The sequence below is a fragment of the Takifugu flavidus genome, chromosome 1 (assembly GCF_003711565.1).
Source record: "Takifugu flavidus isolate HTHZ2018 chromosome 1, ASM371156v2, whole genome shotgun sequence".
Classification (NCBI taxonomy): Eukaryota; Metazoa; Chordata; class Actinopteri; order Tetraodontiformes; family Tetraodontidae; genus Takifugu; species Takifugu flavidus.
Window position 1 is genome coordinate 5,907,837 of NC_079520.1, and position 23,988 is coordinate 5,931,824.

General features: G+C 46.4%; 1 protein-coding gene and 1 non-coding gene across 9 annotated transcripts; one reads left to right on the plus strand and one right to left on the minus strand.

Annotated features, from left to right (window-relative positions):
* Window positions 1-812: 812 nt before the first annotated feature.
* spopla (speckle type BTB/POZ protein like a) lies at window positions 813-7,185 on the minus strand. Of its 8 annotated transcripts, none has more exons than XM_057042305.1 (12): window positions 6,972-7,167; window positions 6,329-6,483; window positions 5,303-5,420; window positions 5,058-5,179; window positions 4,837-4,988; window positions 4,620-4,747; window positions 4,091-4,268; window positions 3,760-3,815; window positions 3,544-3,675; window positions 2,976-3,118; window positions 2,819-2,872; window positions 813-2,302 (listed from the first exon to the last, which is right to left on the minus strand). In XM_057042305.1, the coding sequence occupies exons 2-12, from the start codon at window positions 6,481-6,483 to the stop codon at window positions 2,158-2,160; spliced, it is 1,383 nt and encodes a 460-aa protein (XP_056898285.1). In that variant the 5' UTR covers window positions 6,972-7,167; the 3' UTR covers window positions 813-2,157. The 8 variants fall into 8 exon arrangements, with proteins under 8 accessions (XP_056898285.1, XP_056898278.1, XP_056898314.1 ...); XM_057042298.1 differs by having other exon boundaries at window positions 5,285-5,420; window positions 6,972-7,166; XM_057042334.1 differs by lacking the exon at window positions 6,329-6,483 and having other exon boundaries at window positions 6,972-7,185.
* Window positions 7,186-23,608: 16,423 nt separating this feature from the next.
* Window positions 23,609-23,680, plus strand: trnam-cau (transfer RNA methionine (anticodon CAU)). Its single transcript has one exon. It is a non-coding gene; the product is annotated as a tRNA-Met (tRNA).
* The last annotated feature ends 308 nt before the right edge of the window (window positions 23,681-23,988 follow it).

The window sequence follows — 23,988 nt, forward strand, 5'->3', positions numbered from 1 at the left end:
TTGTGCTCACTGCATTTTTAATTGCAAAACATCCATTTTTAGAATTTCTTCGAAGAGAAAGCTTTGATTTCACTTTAAAAGACTAATTTCAATGCCATTAACAACAGAATTTTAAGCATCACGGATATGTTAAGTGTTTGGGGGGGGGGGCAGTAGAGCACTGGCTGGCCGTGTTCAAACAAAACTATTTCTCTTCCACATTTGCGCGTCAATCATCTGCAAAAGCCGTCGGTCCAGAGAAGCGTCCTCCAGCTGTGGTGACACATAAAACCCAAATGATCACCAGCAGGATGCAGTTAAAGGCTTGAAATGAAAGGAATCTCACATCGATGGGACGGCTCTGTTGTCTAATCTTCACATAATTGTCTTTTTGTTTTTTCAAACTCTGAAATTTCCCCTGAAGGCATCTTTTAACCTTCCAAGCTGGAGTCAGCAGTGAAAACAATGATGGAGATAAAAGGTTGGACGGACACACACACACACACACACACACACACACAACACACACACACACACACACACACACACACACACACACACACACACACACCACACACACACACACACACACACACACACACACACACACACACACACCTGAGTTGCTCATTTTAATTTGAGCCAACGCTGAGCAGCTACACACACGACGCTGTAGTGGGTCGAACATTAAACGCACTTCAAGCAGATTCTCTTCTGATTAGCTTGGGGGGGGGGGGAGATGGGGGTGGGGGTCGCCAAGGCGTCCGTCTGAGAACAAGAAAATCCTGGTTTCACCCTGAACTCACGCCGAGGTAACACAGAAGACTGGGAGGTGCTGGAAAATGGTTTAATGGGTTAATGCAGGCATCCTTGCAAACAACTTTGTTTTTCTGTTCCAGAATCGACACGTTTTCAACAGGAGGCTCGATCGAGGCGCACGGCGGGAAGACGAGCCGCTGCTGAAGTGTCGGTCACACCACGCTACATACGAGACTGACTGAATGGACATGACGACCCCCCCCCACACACACACACATACACACACCTCCCTCCCGCCCGTTCAGACGCACAACATTGCCGGTAGAAGAGATGCTCAGCATCCTGCACGTATCCAAGCATGTTAGAGGAAGGGCTTCTTTTTTTCCCCACATAATTATTTAATTCTGCACAAATATGTCAGATAACTGCAGAAAAGAAGGTTTTTTTTTTTTTAAAAAAACAAAGAAAAAGCCAACAAAATTGGTACTTGGACACTTTCTTTGACGAGAACTTGACCATGCATTAGTCTCTCCACTTTGAGTTAACCACGATATATTCAGGATATATATTTGAAAGTTGGCAATACTAAAGGACAATAATTCTCAATTCTCATCTAGAACAGTTCACAGATGTATGATCCATTCAAAAAATGGGAGCGCGAGTAAATACTTGCGATGGTTTTCGATATCAGGGCCTTCCTGTCATCTATGCTGGATCGGGGTCGACGCTGGGTCCTCATAACGGCAGGTTTCCCCCCCACACACACACAAATACGCAATAGACTTTCCTGTACGTTGGTCTTCAGAAGATGGTTCGACTATCATTTACATAGAAATGGTGCCATCAATATGGGGCATACACATCTTTTAAAAAGTGTAAAGAACTGACCTTGCACTGAAAGTGTTCATGCTTCTCCATGTCTAGTCACAAAACGGGCTAAACATTACAAATATATAATATTTCCCACTTAGTTAAACCTTTATTACGTTCCTATAGAACTCCATATCAAAATGACTATTCATGGGAACTAGTGCAACCTGGTGAAGGCCTGGTCTTCGTGACAAGGCAGGCACAGAGTAAAACCGACAGTTCTCCGGAGCACGACCGGAGCAATGGCAGATATATTAAGGCCAGTTTCAGAATTACAGGAAAAAATAAAGAAAAAACGCGGGCGAGCGGCTTGACTTGCCACCCAGGCTAAACTGGTTTGGACTCGGGCAGCAGAACAAGCCGGCGTCACCGTCACCAGTTTGTTTTTTCCCCCCCTAATCTGCCGTGCCGGCCTCCCCACGCCCCCGGCCAGGAAGCTCCACTCTTCTTTATTCAAGTGTGCGCAGTTTTGGTGGAAATAAGAGTAAAACCCTCACTAGTCCTTCTTTAGCAGACCCTCCGTCACCGTCCCGGGCCACGCTCGGGAAGTCAGGACTGTTTTAGACGCTTCCTGGGAGGACCAAAGGGTGGGCACTGTGCTGAAGCCAGAGCTCGGAAGGCCTCGGCTACCAAATGAGGATGGGATTGGATCATTGACTTCCAGCCTGCGGTCTCCATTATATCTGTAGCGTGGCTGTAAGCACAAGCGAAATGAAGTTAACACTCAGACGTGAGAATGTGCACATTAAAAATCAATAAGCATAAATGGGATGGTAATGGCCGGGCAAATAACCGGGGCTTGATTTGCGAGTCGCACGGTAAACTTGAAAGGGGCCATTAGAGCTTCCCGAGCGCCGGTCGAACCTGGCGCGGGAGCGACGCGCCCTCACGCGTCGGACGTGGAAACGAGCCTCCAAGGTGCCCCGCGACAAACGCGACGTCATCGGGAAGAGAAACACTCCAGAAGTGGCCGATCCGCTTCCCTCTGAATCCTGCTAATACGCCACCGCTGGGGTTTATCCAGGTACGAGTCTATTAATAACTCTGATACAAAGATACGGAGCTCCAGACGTGAAAAGGCAACCCCCCCCCCCCCCCCCCACCATCCCGTCTGCCTGGGCTAAAACAATGAATTCTAATGCATCTGGTAGTGGGAAGAGATAAGAAGGTGTTATTAATCTTGTGTCACATATATCAGCTAATTACATACTTGCTATTCCAGTTCTTTCCATCTTTACAGCCCAGCTGTCTCAGGACACTGCACCTATGGCGAGGAGATAAAAAGGTAAGCATTCAGGGCCGGTAAACAGAAATGGCAGCGGGAATTTATCACCGGAGTTTTCTTTTCCCTCCTCTTCGATACTCGCCTGTTGATAAAATCTATGGCTTGTGCTTTGAGCTGCTCGGCGCTGTGCAAATCAGCGAGGATGAGGGTGTCGGCCACGTTCTCCACCGAGAGGCTGTTGCACAAGGCCTCTTCACACATGACCTTTAAACGCTTAAGAGCATACTGGGGGGGGGAAGGGACACACACACACACACACACACACACACACACACAGGTTACACCGGGAATGTTCTGACACCGGCTCTGCTCATAAGGAGGAATCTGCTGTTTGACTTCCTCTTGAATGTTCCAAACATCACATTTTAGAGGAAAGTGCTTTTTTTTTAAAAAAATAAACATCCTAATTAGTCATTATCAGAATAATTATTTCCTGTGAAACCTCTTCTAAAATGTTTCTGCCGTGTAAACAAAGGCCGGCTGAGCGGCACATGAGGAGACGTGAGGCTAACGAGCTAAAACAAGCATTAGGACAGAACAAAAGGTTTAAATAATCCCTCCTCACGTAAAACGCTCGATGTTATCGGGATTAAATCAGCATTTTTAAATCATTCCGCCCGTTTCTGCGGCCTCCAAAGTTCAAATCTCACTTTGTCTGCAGCTGCCAGTAAATTATCCGCCATCTTCTCCAGGTTCGGCGCCCTCCCCGTGTAAACGAACCGCATCATTTCCTTAAAGACGTCGGGCTCGATGTCGGCGATGTCGACCCGGTTCTGGAAAAACTGTTGGCGAGAGAAACAGAGGCGTCGCTCCGTGTCCGTGAGCAGAACCCCCCCCCCCCCCCGGGTTGGTTCTGGCGTTCTTACCTTCTTAGTGTCCTTCATCTCGTGTTCAAACATGGCTTTAAACACCGGCGACCTCGCTGTCAAACACACACAGACGGGTTCACGTTAACACGCGTCAGCAGTTATTACGACGGACGCGCTGATGTCATCCTGCGGGCCGGATGCAGGCGACCGCTTTACTGCCTGATCCAAAGGAACAAACATTATCTGAGCTGTGACTCTGTGACTCCATGATCCCTTAAATCTGGAGAAATCCTCACCGCTGCAGCTTTGTCAGCGCTCTCGTATGTGGCGTCTGCGGAGGCCACGCCCCCTTTTTGGGTGACGGGGGGCCTCTGTGCTGTGCACCCACCTGCGAGGATGGCTCTGTGGGCTTTGAACTCCTGCCCTCGGACCCACAGGCTGCAGTCGGTGAAGCGCGACTGCTCCCACAGGCTCCCCAGGTCGTCGGACAGCTGACACTCGGGCACCTTCAGCATGTTCATGTTGGACTGGCCTGAGATGTTGACGGAGTCCTGGACGACGCTCACCTGGGGGGGGATGGGGAGGGGGGGCAGAGCCAACACACGTTTAAATGAAGTTAAAACTGATCACCAACGGCGCCGCGCTTCTCCTCCACGTGCACTTTGTTCATCAAAGCGACGAAGGAGCCGATGTGGGAACTCAGGGAAAGTTTTGTTTGCTTGTTTGGCGTTTTCCTTCATTCATGTCGACACTTCCCGATACGGAGCGATGGCCTCTTGGATTTATGTTACATTAGCGCCGCGCTACCTCCCTCCACGGCCTCCCAGAGCACAATCTCGCCCCAAATGCCTTTTTTAGTGGCAGCTCTGTCAAAGCGCCACTAAAGTCTGACGGCGGGGGGGAAACGGAGCGGTTACCTCGCAGAAGAGCGTCAGCTTGTCATCCGGTAAGAGGCCGTTGGCTTCATCAAGAAGGAAATCTCTCCGTATGAACTTCTTGAAGCCCCAGTCTTTGCCTTGGACAAACCTATAAGCTCTTTGGCTTTCTGGAAGAGAACGCATCAGAGAGGTTAGCGGAGGAGGCTCCGTTGGCAGAACCGGGCCGTGAAGGCGGCGGCGGCGGCAGCGGACTCACCCATCGCTTTCGTCTCCTCCCTCTTCGCATTCAGCAAAGAGAACTTGAACTTTGCCCTGACTTCACTTTTTGGACAACTAACAAGAAGTAAATACAGCGAGAGGTAATCTTTGCTCTCGTCGTCGAGGCCCTTTGGGTTGACTCTCAAGCACCTGGGACAGAGGACGCGGCGTCAGTGACCGTCCGGGACACCCAGACATCCGGGTCGGACCAGCACTCACCACTTCATCTTGTCGTTGGGACCAGAGGAAAAGGTCGAGCTCTTCAACACCTCCCCCATTTCCTCTCTGCAGAAACTAAAGTTGTTGATGGTCCACATGTAGGAGAACTTCACAACTTTGACCTGGAAATACGACCAAACCCACAGGCGCCGTTTTAGCTTCGAGACTTCAAAACAAACAAACAAACAAACAAAAGGAAAACCTCTCAAAACGTTTGAAAGTGACACCTGGAGTTCTGCCGATACCTGCGTGTAACACCAGCTCTCTGCCACAGGTCCGCTCGCCATCTCCCCGTTAGGGGGGGGGGTGGGAACCCGAGACATCACCAAGTCGGAGGCAACACTTGCTGGAGTCCGGAAAACACTGGCGGTCACAAACATGAAGGGGCGAGTTCAACGGGGGAAGAACAGACGCACAAACGTCGATTTCAGCTGCGCCAAAATCAAGCAGATTATTTAATTACTAATTATCAGAAACGTCTAAATGGGGGGGGGGGGCAATCTGAGACCTTCAGTCATGAGATCTAGTTTCTTACCAACATTAAATGACACTGCAGATAAAATCCAGGCAGTTTTTGATCAGAACCATAAACAAACTAACACAATTACACAGGTTTATCATCTGGATATTCCAGGAAATAACGACATTTGGCCAAAGAGCCGCTTTACAACCAAACTTTAACACAATAATACGCTTTCATTCAGCGACGCCGTCCCATGTTTGCATGTATAATCACTAGTTTCTCTCAGAATACTTGATTTTATATGCACGACTGTTTAATATTGTTTATTATCTCCCAATGCAGAGGAGGGAATATGGAATATAAGAATGTCAACACATTTCAGCAGAAACAACTCAAATCTGATGATCTGAGCTTATGAAGGCTCTCAGCATCCAGACAAATAAAGCAGTCGTGACAACAACCCAAGTGTCAATAAACTACCAATCTGCTCTCAAACCACAAATATGACAACACTGCCACGTAATTTCAGGAGCGGTTCATCACCGTGCACCACCAGGTTGTAACATGCACACGTGTAGCCCCGCGGGGGGGGCAAACACCGTGTCGACGGGTGTCATTTAGACTTGCCAGGCTTTTAATATTCCAGATAAAACTGACGCCTCGGCCTCCCAAATCACCTGCAACTTCTTGCGCTAACGCGTTAGCTGCGCTCATGCTAATGCGTAAATTCCAAGAGGCAGACGCTTCCTATCAAGTTAACCCGTTAATACCGCGACCGATTCGGACCGCTGCGTGTTGTGCACTTTACCTTATTAAAGGAAGCCACAAGGAAAATGCGTTTGATAGAGTTCGGTGCAAGAACCCGGCGTTAGCGCGCCGTCGGCTAAGCATCAACGCTCCTCTCCAAACCATCAGCTGCGCGGCTTCAACTTTTTCATTCGTGTCCAGCGTTCGCGAAAGCATCTGTGTAAACACGAAATGCGACGGCACAAATCGGGAAACTGTGCGAAATGCGCACGCAGCTAGCTCATGCTAACAATGTTCGCAACAGCAACATTAATATTAACTTCAATCGAGCCTTAAACCGCAAAGCGCATATAACACGGGCCGGCTAGCTTAACGCAGAGCCTTAACAATACATTTGCCCTTATAATAACACTCGAGAGTTGGCCCGTATCGGTTATGTTACTCACCAGCTGCATCACAAACTAGGGGGAAAAAACATCCAAAATGCAAACACGGTACTGCATAAACCTCACAATTCCCGGTGTAAAACAAAGGGCCTTCGCTGATTCCTGTGACAGCCTGCTAACTAATCAGGCTAACGTAAACCCTCACCTGGTACATTCTAGCGATGGGGAAAACAACGACGGCTAACTAGCAGCAAGCTAAAGCTAATCTCTGCACTGGCTGCTCACAAAAAAGTTTAAAAAGACACGGTGAAGGCGTACCTTTCAATTTCATACTTCCATATATATCAAATAGCACATATGGCTTCGTGTCACTATCAGTCCCGGGACCCTCCGCTACTTTGAACACCTTTTAATCAACCTCTTTACAAGCTTTCTTTGTCTAATTTATAACTGTACTAGCTAACAATCTATGCTTACAACTGTCTAGATGCTAGCGGCTTCCGAAGCGGGGAAGGGAGGGGGGGAATAAACGCTGTGTTTCTACTGCGCATGCGCCAAGATTTGACAACATCCTCGAGCTCCGCGGCGCAGCAATGATCCAGCGTTATCACGCACGAATTATGCGCGCCAGTGTGTCGCTTCTGTGTTTAAGGGGGGGGGGGGGGGTTTAGGGGGGTTGGGGTGGTTTCAGGGGTCAATGTCACGGTAGAACCTTTGCAAACGGGTTCTTAGTCAGGTTCAGTCGCCCTCAACTGCGTGTTTTTAGGGTGCACGTTGTCTGGGTGCACGTTTTGCAGCCATTGTTGATGGAGGGAAAACTAAGACACGTGATTGGAAGTTTATTGGGTTATGGGACACACGTGCATGTGTTGGTGCTTGGATTCACTCCCATTACTGTCTTTTCAGTGACCTTTTCTAATTTAAGGTCAAGTATCGCACACAGTGCAAAGGTTAAGGTGTGCACGTGTTGGCTGCAGTAAGTAAAGGTCTGTCAAAATAAAAAGCATATTGCACAATAACAAACAACCTCAAGCACAGTGAAAACACATTTGATCCATTTAAACAAAGATATTTCTGCATATAAAAGCTGCTGCGTGAGCAGGATGCAACTATAATTTCATTTTCTTGACCGCTTTATTCGTTTTGGGGGGCGAGAATGAGAATTTGGGGGTTCGGTACCTTGCTCAAGGGAATGTTGGAAGGTTCTGGCACCTCCGTCCATGTTTTGTCCCCGACTATAAATATACGTGCTTCAAAATTACTTTATCAAGCAAATATAATTCAAGGCTGAAAGTCTTTAAATGTGAAGAAATGAGGTAGAAAGTTAAAAGGTTTTGCCTGCTTCTAATGATACATTTGAAATGTTGTGTCCAATTATTTTAAAATCACAGTAAATGAGGCTACATTTGAACCACAGGTGCAACACATCAAACCGCACCACTAATCACCTCTCACCAGGCGTTCACCTGCACAAAAAGGGATTCAGAAGAAAGTAATTCATATCCAGACACGTGGCTGCCATACAAAGCCCATTTCTGTGTGGGGGTGCAGAACAAACACTTGGTCCGGCTGGTGCTTCCTAGAATGGCTGATGGTCTGAGGCTCAGCAGCATCCACATCAAACACACCTAGCCTAGCCTAGCATGCTAAAACCTGCAGAAAACAGTCAGGAACATGTGAAAATATTTAATTGTTTCACGTAAAACACGACAAATGACAGGGAGAATGAGGCCGGTGTGGGCGTGGCTTAGAGGGGCGGAGAATCCGTGCTGCATTCAAAGGCACAACAGCTCCTGGGATTTTAGGCAACCATGATGTTCTCAGACTCTGAGCACGTGAAACAAAGCACCGCCTCACTGTAGCTGCACCTGATGAGTTCAAAAATGCATTTCTCATTGGTTTACCTTGAATAGCATCTCACAGCCACATTCAGACACTTTAGGTTTGCAAATATGATCCCGGGTCCCTGTTTTTGATGATCAAAGAGTGACACGTCTCCCTCATTTACCTGGCTTCACTATCCACACAGATGAGACGACACAGACGACACAAAAGAATAAACATTACAGGAATTTGGTAGTGCAGCTCCTGCCACAGATTCAACTCCCAACTGCAGCTCATCTGCAGCCGGTCTTCAATCCGTCTCTTCTGATGTGTCTCGTCTAGCAAACACAAAGCAGCTTGGGGTGAGCCGTTCTCTGAAACAATACTCCGTAATGGTTCCCTGTAGGCCTGTGATAACTAATTCCCTTTCAGATGGATGGACACTGTTCTGCCGAATGAGCGATAAATGGCTCCTCTGCACCAATCACTCCACATTCATGTGGGGAAAAAGGAAAAAGTCGGAATATTTGCACCAAAACAGGCGCGTTCGGCCGGATGAGCTCTGCAGCCTGCGGCAAAATGTCACACGCCGACTTCAAACACCTTTAATATCATAGCGAGGACTCAACGACCCATCTTGAAGTTGAAAGACGGATAAGATCACAAGTGGAGGAACGCTGGGATTCTTATCAGGAATTCTAATCACAAAATTCGAAGGTGGGGATCGGTCAACACGCAGCATCCGAGGCCGATGGAACGAGCCTATAATTCTTTATCTGCTTTCCTTTAGATGCTGGAGGGAGAGAATATGAGTAGCAATTTGCTAGCATCACATTTCTGTTCCGCTCCGTCTCTGAGTACCTGTCCTCTCTGCCAACGTCCTCTGAAACAATAGCGCTGACAAGTCCCTGATTCAGATCTACAATGCTGTTCTAATGAGCCGGATCTCACAGAGTCCTCCTATTGGTGACAAGTATTCAGCGCCAAAGTGATGAAGATTGATACAGACAGAATTAATGAGCAGGAAGGCTAAGAAAGAAAAAAAGAAAAAGCTGCCCCGGTGACCTCATCAGAACGTGGTCGTACATGTGTCCAAGATGAAATGACATTAGACATTTTTTAGTCTGTAAAAATAAAATCCACAAAACTTCACAAAAGAGGCGGCAGGAACTGAACTTATCTGATTCATTTCCTCTGATGAGATCTGGGTAATAAAACATATGCTAATCACCAAATATCGGCCGAATCGATATGGAAAAACTGCTGGAACCTGAAATCGGGCCTTAAGTTGAGCCCATTCTTCTCTCTACGACGGTTTCATGCATCAGAAATGTGCATTTTTGACCCAAAAATGACTCCAAATCCAATAATTTGATCATTAACTTTATCTAATGCATCACCTTGAACCCTCTTGCCAACTAATCACTGGTTGACTGAGGAAGCATGAAATGTTCTCAGAGTGAAAAATGAGCCTCTCATATGGGTTTATCAGTTTTTGGAGTACGCGTGTCCTTTACCGCAGGATTCTGCACCGCTTTGAAATATGCACACCCCTTTCATCTATTAGCGTTCCTCCTTATCACTGGCTTGATTATCGCTGACCACAGTTGCTGCAAGGCTCGACTCCACGCAAGCTAGTTTTGCCACGGTGGACGTAAAAATGTTAAATTTTAAGTCGTAAACGCGGTGTAGCTTATTAACGTTGTCACAATAGCGGAGCCCTTCAGGCTCGTAGTTCTGATACTTTTACTAAACAGAAAAGAAGTCCAATAACTGGGGACAATCAGATGGTTAGAGTAATTATGTCTGATGTGTTTGTGAACTGCAGGAATCCCAATGCACGCATGCACATGCACAGAGGCAAAAGAGCAAAATAAATGAGATGAACACACCTATTCACACACCAAGACACCAGAGTCTTGGGAGAAATGCTGTTTACGGGACTACTTGAATAATAACTCCAGAAATTAGATGACAAACTGGGTTCTGCTGGTCACCCAAACCTGTTTAATCCTCTTGGATCATATATCGCACCTTTTTTGTTTTAACTGAAAACACACAGCTCCATTAGCTCCTGGATCCCACAAACCGGATCACACACGTTTATTTTGTGTGTCAGCGCCTCTCACTGATGGAGCTGAGCCGTTTCTCAGCAGGAGACAACTGCAGCTCACGAGAAGAGAAAAGAAGGAACCGGTAGCGTGGGGGCTGAACTAGTCGCAGGGTCGTGACACGTGAGATGAGCAGCAACAGGTGGGCCGAAGCCACGTCCCCTCCTCCTTTAATCAACGCCTTTGTGTTTCAGGGACCAGCAGACACGGAGGACGCCGACAGGCTTGATTACGCTGGTGATCCACTCGTTACCAAGACGTCCAACGACGGGTCCCGTGTTTATTAATAGAGATGCTGATTGATCTGAGTTTCTTATTCTCCTTTGCGTATCGAATCGAGCCTGATTTTGGGCTCTACAGTTTTTAAACACCTGCTAACAATTGAGATCAAAGTTGTTTGCTGACTGTAAAACCAGGATGTTTTGGCGACTTTGCCCCCGGTCAGCGCGCAGCAAACACTCGGCGTTTCGCGTTAGTCATCACAACATCCCTGTTTGTCACTCTGGACACGGCGCTGATGGCCCGGCAGAGATGAGGGAGAAATAAGACATCATGACTTGGTAATGAGGCATCTCATTCCTCAAGCGGAGAGCTGATGATAACCTGTCGTTCTTCTGGTCTGCTACACCTGCACGCTAACAGGCTGCTGAGAGCGGCGTCTCCCTGACAAGCTCCCATCTTCTCTGCCCTTTCATGTCCTCGCGCCACAAAAGAGAGTTTGGAAGTCTTTTATCTCCGCCAGCGGCGTCTCTTCCTTGTCTGCCGACAGGAAAAAACTAACCAATTAAGGCCGCGTTACACTATTCACATGGACCCTGCAGATCACGTGCAGAACTGTAAATGTTTTTCAGTCCTTCTCTTGACATAATTGGCAAAACCTTGTTTGAATCACTGAAAAAAAGAGGAATTTAGAGTCTTGTTTCACTGTGGGAAGAGTTTTAGAGTGTTAATTAATTACCTGAGTAATAGAAAGGAACAAGCTTTTTTTTTTAAAAAAAAAAGGCTGGTTTGATTTGATATTTGAATAGAATAAAGCTGTTTCTGACTTCTCACCCTCTTAACCTAAAGCTTCTTTATAACACTTTACACAGTCCCCCGTGTTAATAATTATTGTATTTTATAGAAAATTATTATCATTTTTTTTACAGTTTGTGCAGCATGCAAGCCGCAAATTTCTACTACACTCTAAAAAATCGAAGAAATAAATAACAGAGCTGTAGCTCCCAATTAAACCATTAATTTGTAAAGTGTTTAAGCTACAGCCTTTCTTGAATAGTTGAACAGGCCACAGATTGAACCCGGGACGCCTGCATTTCCCTCTCATCGATTTGTTTTTTCATTTTCTAGTGATCCGTCCAACCTGAGCCAAATATTGATGAATTTATTTATTGAAGCACAGTGAAGATAAACTAGCTTTGCCGCGATGGCGCTGACTGAAGTGCAATTTTCTACTTCCCACCCTCCAGTCAGGACTGGATGCCTGTAAAACTGCATTTTAAGTTTCTTTGTAAAGCTAATATTAGTCTTGGGGAGGGTGCTTGAAACGCTCTGAATTCCCTCCCACACTCTTGCATTCAGCCCATTTCATTTGCAAAGCACATTGGTGCCCTCCAAAGAGATACCCAGAATGGATGCATTACTGAGAGACTGTCTGTGAGCAATTGCTGATCCAGGCGAGCGATAAAGAAAGCCTGGCTCTCTAAAGCCAAGAAAGAAAAAAAATGACTGGAGAGAGTCATGGAGTGTATAGACCAGGAAGGTCACCAGCTGCCAAGTACAGGCCAAACCATCTCCACAATGCCCTCGGCTTCTCCTCTATTTAATAACACGCTGTTGTGACCATGTGGCGAAGGGGTGGGCGAGGAGGCAACGGTCGGACGTAGAAAAGCGATTCGGCCTGAGCGGTGCACGAGAACACAGCTTGTACGTGAGCGTGACACACTGATCTTGGCCTGTGAGTGGACTGATTAGGAGATATGGAGACGATAATCCGCAGCACATCCTCACTATCGCTGCCTTTGCATATGGTCATTCTAAGGACGCGCTTATCTCTGCAGCCAAATTCGCCATGCTAATAGATTTATTCCCTTTACAGACCTTGACAATCAGTCCCTGATACATCTGCATGCGTTTGGCGACGCGCACCTGAAAGAGACGAGGGTTTTTCTTGATTATCTCCTGTTATTTTCCATCAAAAGTAAGTAATCCATAATTTTCGCAGAACTGGGATTCTTTAACTCCGCTATCATTTCATCAGCTGATTGACAGTTGGCTCCGATTTTGGATCGCTTTCCTTATTGCCCGAGGGATTTCAGCAGTATTTAGTTACTTATTTATCCGCAGGCGTTCCCCAATCGCATTTCTAGGCAGGTGCACGGCTGCCCTCCACAAATTACATCCAGGATAATTTCGTATTGATTAATGCAGATGCGTTCCTCCTGGCTCTCAGACTCTACCTGCAGTCTATTTGGTATAAATTACCGAAGCTATTTTGCTGCACAAAGCCAGCCCTCTCCAATAAGGTGCTGGCTCATGTGTCGACTGGGGCCCCCAAACTACCGCTCTGCCTGCAGGAACCACTAAAGCTTTTAATTGCCTTCTGTGCAAATGGTTCTTATGCACTTGATAAAGTGTCTACAAAGTCAGGCGCTGGTTATGAGAGGTGTGAGGCGGTGCACCTACGGCGAGGATGGCTGGGCCAAACGGTGTGTGTTAGGTTTTAGGTACATGCTGTTGATACGGCAGTCAGCCGCAGCTCTGGCTGGTTGACAGTCCTAACAGTGATAAACCATTTATGATAATGGTAAAATAGTCTTTGTGAGTACAGTCACCACTCAGCAAAACGGCTGAAAAACCCAGCGTGTAGCCCGCGGGATTATTTCATTCTGTGTACATTTGCTACAGTAGAGTGGCTGATAACCCGGGTAAAGAGATAAACAATCAAAGTGTGACTTCAGTGGAAATGATTGCATTGGTGGCCTGCCCCAGAGATGGGGACCATTATTAACCTGGGTCCTGTCCTGACAATGCTATTTTGTGGAAGGTAATTGCAGATTCAGATCTCTGAGAGGGCCCGACTGGGAGTAAATGCCACCTCTTTAATTATGGTCTCCTCCACGTCTCCTCTATTGAGCCACGAAGATGTCTATCGCTCCACGGGATCCTGGGGAAAATGACTCTAATGGGAAATGACCAGTGTCTGGGAAGCCAGCTCAGATTAGAAGCGACATTTCTAATTGATGGCTAAAGAAATCCCCAGCCGGATGACTGGGAAAAGTCACTTTGGAGCAAATGTAATTGGAGTGATTGGGCTTCTAACAAGAATCAGATGCAGACAACAAGCCCAACAAGAGTCTGACACATGTATAATCTTCACACTGCAGATACTCAAGGACATCCCTATTTTACAGTTGATTGGCTCCAAGGTGACACGTCTGTCCACAGGAAACACGTATGTGCACATACAGCATGTCTGCACATTACATATGTGTATGCACACTTTACCTAAAGACTGAAAAAGCACAATCCAGCATACGAGATGTGTCCAAATGCAAAAAAAAATTCCAGCAGCTGCGGCTCAGATCCGTTCAATTGAAGGTTATTAATACCTGAGTTAAATATGATCCCACATATAAACGATAATACTGCATTTACACAGCGTTCGGCAAACATTCGTCTCATAAATGGCTGCTTTAGGAGCAATAACAGCCCATAATGAACAGGTTTTCATGACCCAGACCTAATAGATGCAGCTAACCTCATAACTCTCTCGTGTGGACTTTGAAGGTGACTTTTCTTTTCCGTGACTTTTATTTCCAGGTCTGCGTGTTTATGTCGGCGGTAATATGTATGTTGTGCATCGACCGTGTCGCCAGACCTTTACGGCCGTGTTGTGGATTTTCCTGCTGAAATCCATCACCGCTCTCTGTCACTGGTAACAGATTCGCTGCTCTTTCCCAACTGTCCGGTCATCAGTTGGCATTCCGGATCAGGGCAACGTGATCTCGGTTCGCGGTACGAAAACGGCGAAACGACAAAGTAATGACGGCATCTGTCTTGTGCGCGGATGTATTGACGTTACATCACAGATACCAAATTGTTTGTGTTGTGAAGTGTGTCTCAAAGATACCTCAAGCTGATGAGTCTGAAAGCTGCCGACTGTGGAGGGAATTCCAGAAGTTGACGCCTGGAAGATCTGACAGGAGCTGATGAGCGCGTGTTTAACGCAGGAATGTGGGCAGTCAGCACTGGAGGCAGAAATATGAGTGTGGAAGGGATTTCTTCCCAGTAATGACAAAAATCTGAATGCATGTGTAGCACAATCCCGCTCACCGGTGGGGGGGTTGGTGCCCCACGAGCGACTTCAAAACAGACATCAGCACCACATCGACTGGGAATTTCTCTGAAAGGACATGAGTGACGCCCGTCCCCAGAGTGACGGGGACTCAGGAAGGCTGGATTGTCAAGGAAACGGCCTCAACCAAGTCTTTACAATCAATCAATCATCCTCTTATTATGTAGGTGGCACCATATCTGTTTAATAGCTCGGATCACACACACGTTAAATGAATATCACAATCTGCTGTGAGCACTTTTGCCTGAAAACTATAGATATAAAACAATTTATTATGAGTGGGAACGAATTGTAAATAATCTAAATGAATCCACACATTCATCTCATCTTTCATATACAGTTTTATATACGGCCTGTGTGACCTGTGTGACCTGTGTGACCTGTGTGACCTGTCCTGTTCTGCAGTCTCAGTGTGGGAGCTGCTTTTGGGTTGTTACCCGAGTTTTATGAACAAAGATGGACAGTGTGATTTAAAACTCGCTTTGTCTTGTATCGATTGTTCTTGTCCCATATTTATTTCCTGCCCTATTTACGGATGCAGTGGCGACGGGCTGAGCCCTGCTTCTGATTGGCTGGGCTTTCATTGTGTGCGCCCTTCTCGTTTCCTGCTGCCTGTTGTGGGACAAACAAAGGACCTCAGAAGGCGACAGGCCTCCAGTAATGACGGCACACGCCTGCCAGATGGCTGCGCCTTTGGAGGGGGAAGTTTCCACGAAGCCCAATCTCCGGCACACAAAGCGAAGAGCGCACCTTCAGTTGATCCCAGGAGGATCTTTGAGTGGGGTCCCTGAATTCCACGTGTTGAGGAATATTCAAGTTATGTCCCTTAATGTGGCTCCTGATTCGACTTCCTCCAGCGGTGGGGAGCGACGCTAATGCGCCCGTCTTCTGAGCACGCACGCTGGCGCCCCCCGTCACCGGCAGCGCTGGATTCCCAAGTAAATATCTTAAAAGATGATGGCAGTGTAGTCAGTGAAACCCCCCCTCACGTGGACTCTGCCGCGTTTATACGTGCACACATCCTGGAATGATTCTCATTTCTACTTGCACCCAAAGGTCAACATGTGCGTCTGACTCAAGGAGCATTTGCTCACCCTGTCACCTATTTTGTGTTGTGTGCGGACAAATGAATTAAGATTCAAGGGCCTCGGTAATGGAAAAATGTTTTAATTTCCCCCTGACATTAAGGTGTTGTGCCTCATAGGCATGTGGTGGCACATTATTCAGCGGCCGCTCTCCGGCTCCCCACCCCCCCACCCCCATACACACACACACACACACACACACACACACACTCGTGTTCCACTTAAACACTTCAATCACAGCAAAAGATCAAAGGAGCTGTTAAACTAATCAAGTGGAGACACAAGAGATGGAACTCCCACCGCATCCCCCCCCCACTCCTCCTGTAACCGTGTTGGAAGCTAGAAATTGACAGAGGAGATTTGCCAGCTCAGTCGCTTGCAACATTCTGTCTATATAGCAAACAATGATCCTAAACAAATGGGTGTGTGTGTCCCGTAAGCGCTGCATTATTGAACGTGTAGTGGGAGTCGTTTGCTAGCGCGGTCGCTAATGGCACGGAACCACACCTGCACCGGCGCCTCTCCGCCATGGTCGCAGGCCTGTGGAAAACCTTCGCAGCGCTGCATCGGGCGCCGCGGGCGGAGGGACCAACGTTCAGCTGTGACACAAGCCTAGTTTCATCTAGAGGGTGAGACAGCAAGAAATAAGAGGAGAAACAACAAAAGGAGGGTGAATCTGCTCATTCACAAGAGTCGGATCTGACAGTAGCATGAGGAGAAGCTCGAGGGGAGCTTTCACACGATGATCCTCAGGGGAAGAACAACCGGAAACCTTGATTTAGTTTGGGTCGGTTTGGTCATCGCTTCACTTCCTCTTTTTGGTCCGTTTACGCTCTTTGGTTCACCACTGCCGCTTTCCCACTGACTCAAACCCGCCATTTTTAAAACCCTGCAACAGCGACGGTGCATATTTTGTTATTTTATGAAATAAATAGCTACAAGCGAGGCGATATCTTGGTCCAACCATGAGGTGCAGAAGAAGAGAAGAAGAGGAGCCTCTGAGGAACCAGAAGGCATAAACACGATATCGAGAACAGCTAAATTAAACTAAATTAACATTCTGTGCTCTTGTATTTTGAAATTGCTTAGTGAGAAATAAATAAATAATGAATTCATCTTGTCGGCGATGCTTAATAAGTTGTTTTTGTGGTTCCCAGTTTCGTGCTGTGTGCGTATTTTAAGTTGTGTGTTTATTGTCGGTGAATTCTTGCTACAGTTTGGATTTTGCCCATCGTAATGGGCAGCAATAAAGTATTTATTTCATAGATTGCCTTTTGTGTCAGGACTCTGATGAGAAAATAAGCAACAATACGATACAATTTAACAGAGACAAACAAGTTGTGTTTACATGCCAATGGTGCCACGACCGCCTGGTTATGGGGACCCTCCCCACGCCGAAGAGTTCACTTCAATTCAGTTTTTATTTAATGAGCCAAAGGGCACTTAGAAACGTATGATGAGGTAGAAACATGCATCAGTATCTGCACATACAGGGAATTATGTAATACATCTAAAAATAAAGCATTGTATGAGGTAATGAACTCCAGAATAACAGTGTCAAGCCCACAGGGGTGAAGTGACGCATCAGCCAGAGTGCTAAACAAAATAAATTGCAATATAATATAAATTGCAATATAAATTTAAAAAAACAGCAGTGTTTCGACATTGGGACAGTGTCCACTAATTGATCCAGGATATAATCAGCATTAAGTTGAGGCGCTCAGGCACAAAGGAAAGTGTATATCTGTTTGTCGGGGCCCCGAGGGCCCCAGAGGAGGAGCCTCAGCTCTGAGGAGCATCTGCCTGTTAAAGATGTGGTCCAGGCTGGATGGCTCCTACCGTTCCTTCCAACGGTACCACGCTCAGCGCTCGTGTTTAGCAGGGAAGCGTCATTCCTCTCTTTGGTCTGTCTGGTTTACTGTGATTCAGCTTTGATTCATTTCCTCGGTTTGGTACACTTCCTCTCACTAGTTCAATTCAAGTCTTTGGTTTTCCTGTTTCTCTTTGGTTCCCTGGACAGTCTGCTTGAATTCACTCAGCGATGGTCCCGTCAGAGTTCCAATGAGCTCAACAAAGCAGACGATCCCAGGAAACACAGTCCCGTCTGTTTAAACGGACCCAAACATCTCCAGTGTGAAAGTGCCCTCAGTTCCTGCAGGTGTGGGAAGGTGGGACGCAGACTGACTCTGAGCCTGTGTGCTTTCATAATAAAGCACTGACGTTGAGGGACAGTCCCTAAGCGGCCGTGCCCCAGCTTAATAACACACCCGCCGCCACTTTCCACCAGCTCTCAAACGGCTGCCACGTTGGATAATAACTTGTTATCAAGAACCTAAAAAGAGGGACGTTTTTGGAACGAAACAAGTCAAAGGTGAGATCCATTTTCGCCCCAAAGAAAACAATCTCAGAGATCTGACACATCTCATCTACTGTTATTAAAACACACACACACACACACACACACACACACACACACACACGGATCCTAAATAAAACAGATATAGTTTGTAGCTGTGATGAGTCCGATTGAGGTCAGTAAATTTGCTAAACGCTACATTTGCTAAAGGATGAGCTATCGTACCGCACACCATCGTCACCGTGGGTCATTGGTCCTGTGCGCTGACATCTGTTAACATTGTCTCCATTTTTAGAGGCTTCATCAAGTCCGACTTTATCATTTGTTTCGACTATGATAGTGATTTCCAGCGCTGGTGTAAGAATTCATTATGCTTTAATGCAGCTATTTAATGTACCAGAAAATAGGTTAATTAAAGAGGCCTTTACATTAATTAAGTGGTTTCGTTCAGGAGCCTAAATAAAGGAAACAAGAAGTGAATATATGTTATTGCAGAAATAAACACGCTATACTGAAATGAAGCAATTAAGAGAGAAAGACAGAAACTCATTAGTTTAATGGGGGAAATCTGAAATAGAATAATGCCCAGGGTGGTTTTTGTACCATTATCTGTTTGTTTTTAGGGATGATAGATGTGGCTGCAATATGAATTTGTGATTTTATTTTATTTTCTTTAAATAGCTTTGTTAACTCGTAATTGCAACATTTGTTCTTTTATTGCATGCTGTCTGCATGAGACAAATTAATCCAGGAAAAAATTACCCAATTATTACAATTTTAGCCATTTTAAGGAAGCAGTCTTCTGTTCAAAAACACAACAAAGACTGACAGCGATTCACAGCAACAAACAAAGAGGTAGAAAAAATAAAAGTGGGAAAAGTTTTGATCTGATTGCAAAGGAGAGGAAAACAGCCCCAGACAAGTCCCAAAAACTCTTTGGAGCCCTGCTTCGAACCAGCCCTTTCAAGAGGAAGTTAATGACGCTGGCAAGAAGATGAATCACCTCAGACAGCACACAGAGCAGCTCTGACAAGTGAGCACCAGCGAGTCTGACACCTGCGAGCACCAGACGAAAGACTAATAGTCATGTCAGCTGCTACCTGTAGAGTTGAGCTATGTCTGTCTGAGGCTGAGAGCAACTGTCCCTCTGATAGTTGGGGAAAAGCTGTGTGAATGATACAGTCGACTTGTGTGGAAACACACAGAACAGGAATCCTACACCTTTCCACACTAAATCCTGAACAAATAAACGCCCCCATCGTAGAGCTGAATGTCTTTAAGAAGCTATAGCTTAGCCTAGCTGCTGGCTAGCTAACTGATGCTAAAGGGCAAAATCAAGAAACCCTTTAGCGTTATTTTTAATACACACTCCAAATTTCAGTGAAAATATCAGCAGGAATATTTGTGGTTCAAAGTGAATTTTCTGCGGTTTTGTCTGTTCTAAAAAGAGCTGCAAAGACGAGATGACATTGTGTTTGATACGATTAATCCTGCCATTGACTTAAATCGTGCTTCAGTTTCACACTGAGGAAAGATTTAGTTGGAGAACGATTAAAATGAAAAGAGCTTCTCTGTTCTTCCTTTATATGATGGCTTTACTTTATCCTCCTTGACCTGCACTTTATGTTTTAAAGAGCACATCTTCAAACAGATTCCAACTGAATCATATGTAACATACAGTAACGATGATTAAAATGTGTTTTATCCTTCTCAGCAAAGCAAATCTGCCTTTGAAATGTGCAAGGTTTGTGTGTAATGGGATGGGATCCACACCGACCTGCCTCCCTTTGGGTGTTGGGCAGCAAAGTTAGCGAAAGTATCTGGACATAAATCAGAACAGATGAGTCAGCGGGTTTTAAGCCTCTGCGTCCCAACGTATCTGTTATATCTCCTGGTTACGAACAAGGTGATGATATATTCTGTTGTGCTTCAAGGATAAAGGAAACAAGGCGACTGCAGTTTGAAGGCCTATTTCATTTTTCTGACTCTCAAAATTCGAACTCAGGAGCCACACTTCCATTACTACAGCCCACAAAAATAAAACCTTTTAAACACAGCTCAGTGCAGCATCTGAATAAATTAGCCCCTTTAATTCCAAGTAGGAAACAGTGAAATTTTACACACAGATTTATACGCTGCTGAAGACACCAGTATTTATGGTGCCGCCCGCTATGTATTCAGTATTAACGCAGCGTTCCCAGGCCTCTGCTACCTGAGACTCTATTTCAAGTCCACTTTCTGGAACTGTGACAGCAGCTTTAATTAAAGCCAGCGCACGTGAGCGCCGCTAAAACCCCGTGAATTTCTGCATACATCACCTTCTAAAAGGGAGCCGTTATCAATAGCGGTAAAACAAATGTGACAGCCTGAACTGCGTCCTTTCTCCCCGGACCCTATAAAGTCCCCCACAGGGAGGGTGTGATGAACGATTCAAGGCCAGCTCCGGCCCAGGGATGCTCCACTGAACCATGCTCTGATCTATCATCCGGCCTGCCTATATTAATGATGAGGTCACACCACCGAGGGTCACGGCGTTGCTGATAAAAGCGCAAAGCCGGCTATTTGTTACGAGCCCAACTTGACTGATCGTAACTCTTTTGATGAAAGGGGACATGATTTCACACCCTCGCGCTGTCGTGCCCGACGTGGCTCGAGTGTGGCTCGTAATATGTCGTTTGAGGGTGGCGGCGAATGAGCCCTATCATAGTCAATGCAGGAGTAAATGAAGTGGTTGTTATCGCTTATAGCGCTGATTATGGTCTGCTGGGGTGGGGTGGGGGGGTTATGGGCTGCCCAAGCCCTGCTCATATATAAACTCAGCTGTGTACAGTCAGGAAAGTGCCAGCTGTGCTATTTGCTAATGTTAAAGAATGACACATAAGGACGACAGGAAGACCTGAATATGCCTTACAAGAAAATAGTTCCTCCATCTCTTCCTACAGTTACTATTAGGCTGAATCCATCCAAAGGTGCATAAACACGAACGTCGTCCCCACATTCGTTTCATAGCCACGTTTGTGCGGCCTTATCTCACGACAACATCCTGCAAGTGGATTAATGAGAGTTACAAGAGTGGAGTTTGGGCACAGCCGCAGGTAGTGGAGGTCCCAGTCGCTGGGAAATCAAGTGGGAACCGGCTGTTAGCCGGGTCAGAGCCAAAAAGGAAGGGTAGGGAAAGGTGGGGGGGGGCAGTTAGCACAAAATAGCATTCGCCATATGTCCCCATGCGCTGGTGGAACGTGGCGTTCAAATCATGGAGAGCGATAATGCTCTCAAAGTCCCAGATTACCAGGAGAAATCGGCTTAATGCGATATTTGGATTGTAATTTTAAACATGGGTTAAGCTTTAGCAACTTCAATTGTGATATAATAAAGAGAATAAGGCCGCGTCCCCGCTGGATCACACAGATTCATCTGTAGCTACAACGTCAGCATCTGTGAAATCACACCGATGAGCAAGACAATAACTTTAGGTTGGCTTTCAATATAACGGTAACCTCAGGTCGTGTTTCACACACTGGAAGAATATCTGCTACTGGCTAATATCTGACTCGTGCTAGCCTGTTTGCTTTCATACTTTCCTTCATGTCCTATTACTTACCTGTGTAAATAGTGTGGCGCAAGCTTCTGTAGACGTGCTACTGACACGCCAATTTAGCGGTTTAAGGTAGAAAACGCCAACCACATCAATAGCTTAGCAAGCAGAGCCTCTTTACAGACAGCAACTTTTGTGTTGGACTAAACTTGCAGGTACCTAATTTTCCTTATTATTGAGATGGTGTAGCTGCAACTTCAGCCGTCAGTATTGCTAAATTTGGAATGTAATTTTCTTCAGTTTGATAAATGGAGTTGAAAAGAGGCTCTCCTGTTGTAGACGGCAGGATGAATAGCAGCTGATTGGTTGGCTGATGCAGTTGTGCGGTAGGAACAGACGCGATTCTGCTTCCCAGGATTCGGCTCCACAAATGATCAGAATTATCTTAAAAGAAAACATTAAAAATGAGCGAGTTTTGGGGAAAGGACCCCGTGTGCTTCCAGATGATCTGCGATAATCCCATCCTGACTTTTGATGTTATCAGAGAGGAAAGAACAAACTCCACGTCTGAAAATAGCTCTTTTCTCTCTGCTGCCTGGAAATACCTGATAATTAAATGTGATTTTGTTGAGTCACAGCCCTCGTGCTTCTTTCCTGCTCCTCTCTCCTATTGTGCTCGGGGGGGATCAGGTCAGGTCATTTTTGAGTGCTGCTTTCACTTAGCCGACTAATGAAAAGATGAGCGCCTCCGACTCTCTAATGGTTTTGTGTGAATGTCAGCAGGGAGCCGGAATCAAGGTTTCCCTCTCTGATCAGAGGAGCGGCTTCTCCGATCGGCTGAGGCCACCTAACGGGATCCTCATTAATGTCCTGTGCGTGCGCGTCTCCAAATTTTTGATTGAGTAACCTTCCGCCAGTCGGTGGTTGGCGCGGGCGTCATACGTTTTTGCGTGAATGCAAACGCTACAAAAGGTCAGGGACACGGACGGATCGATACTCCAGGACGCCGTTGAAATTCAACCTGCACCGCGCCATATTTTTTCATCCCCTGCGTTCATTTGAATTCACAGAATCCATCTTCGGGCCGCGTCCGCGCCCTTGCCGCGCCGTCGTCGCTCATTAATAAGCCCTATCAGATCTTCTGTAAACTGCAGCTTATTTTCACGCCCTCAGGCTTCTATCTGGGTCCACAAAATGAATCTGCGAACATCAGAGCGATCGCCGCCCTCGCTGAGCAGCATTCCTCTCTGCTGCCCTGAGTTAGGAGCCATGTTCCGCTTCATTTGAGCCGACATCCGGCCAGAAAATGATCTGCGCGGCCGAGAGGAGTCTTGCCAGCCATTTTGTGGGTGTCTGGATGTGTCGGGCTCCTCCGCGTTCATTAGCAGTCGAGTCACAGCGGTGCGATGGAGCGTATCCTCTCCGAGGCCCGCGGGGACTGTCAGCGGAGTGACTGAGACGGATCGCAGGTGGACTAGCAAGGAGACCTGCCATAGATTAACTCGTCTGCCAGCAGGGGGACTATGTGGCGCCATTTGTTTTTGGCTCAGCTGATAATTTTTCCAATTAACCTTTAAATGCATTGTTTTATGTTGTCAGTGTGGACAGACGAGCGAGTGCCTGCAAAACTTTCCTCTGGTGAGAAGCTGTGGGGGTGTGATGGGATCACCAGACCGGGGGCTCCCGGGTCAGCAGAGTGGCGCAGCGGAAGCGTGCTGGGCCCATAACCCAGAGGCCGATGGATCGAAACCATCCTCTGCTAAAGACTTTGGAAGTTTCCCAACATCATGTTGTGCACAGGTTTTCTGGATTTGTAATGTGGGTGTGTTGCTAAATTAGAGGTTCTGGTGATGCTCCTGTCAACCTTTTAGCAGAATAATCAGAGAACTGAGTAGATAAACCTCCTTCGACACAAGATATTGATAAATTAGCATCACATAGTGCTCGTGAAAGGTGCCTCTGTGCACAACACTTCACTTTCAGCAACCTAATCAATACAGAAACTATTGGAATTCTTTCATATATCTGCTGTGTGTGTGTGTGTGTGTGTGTGTGTGTGTGTGTGCCAGT

Bases quoted from the DNA above. Each gene is read 5' to 3' on its own strand.
- spopla (XM_057042298.1), bottom strand. From the start codon at position 6,483: ATGCTTTCGCGAACGCTGGACACGAATGAAAAAGTTGAAGCCGCGCAG. The intron at 4,269-4,619 runs GTAACCGCTCCG...ATCCCCCCCCAG, and splicing joins AGCTGACGCTCTTCTGCGAG to GTGAGCGTCGTCCAGGACTC. The intron at 3,676-3,759 runs GTAAGAACGCCA...TCTCGCCAACAG, and splicing joins AGATGAAGGACACTAAGAAG to TTTTTCCAGAACCGGGTCGA.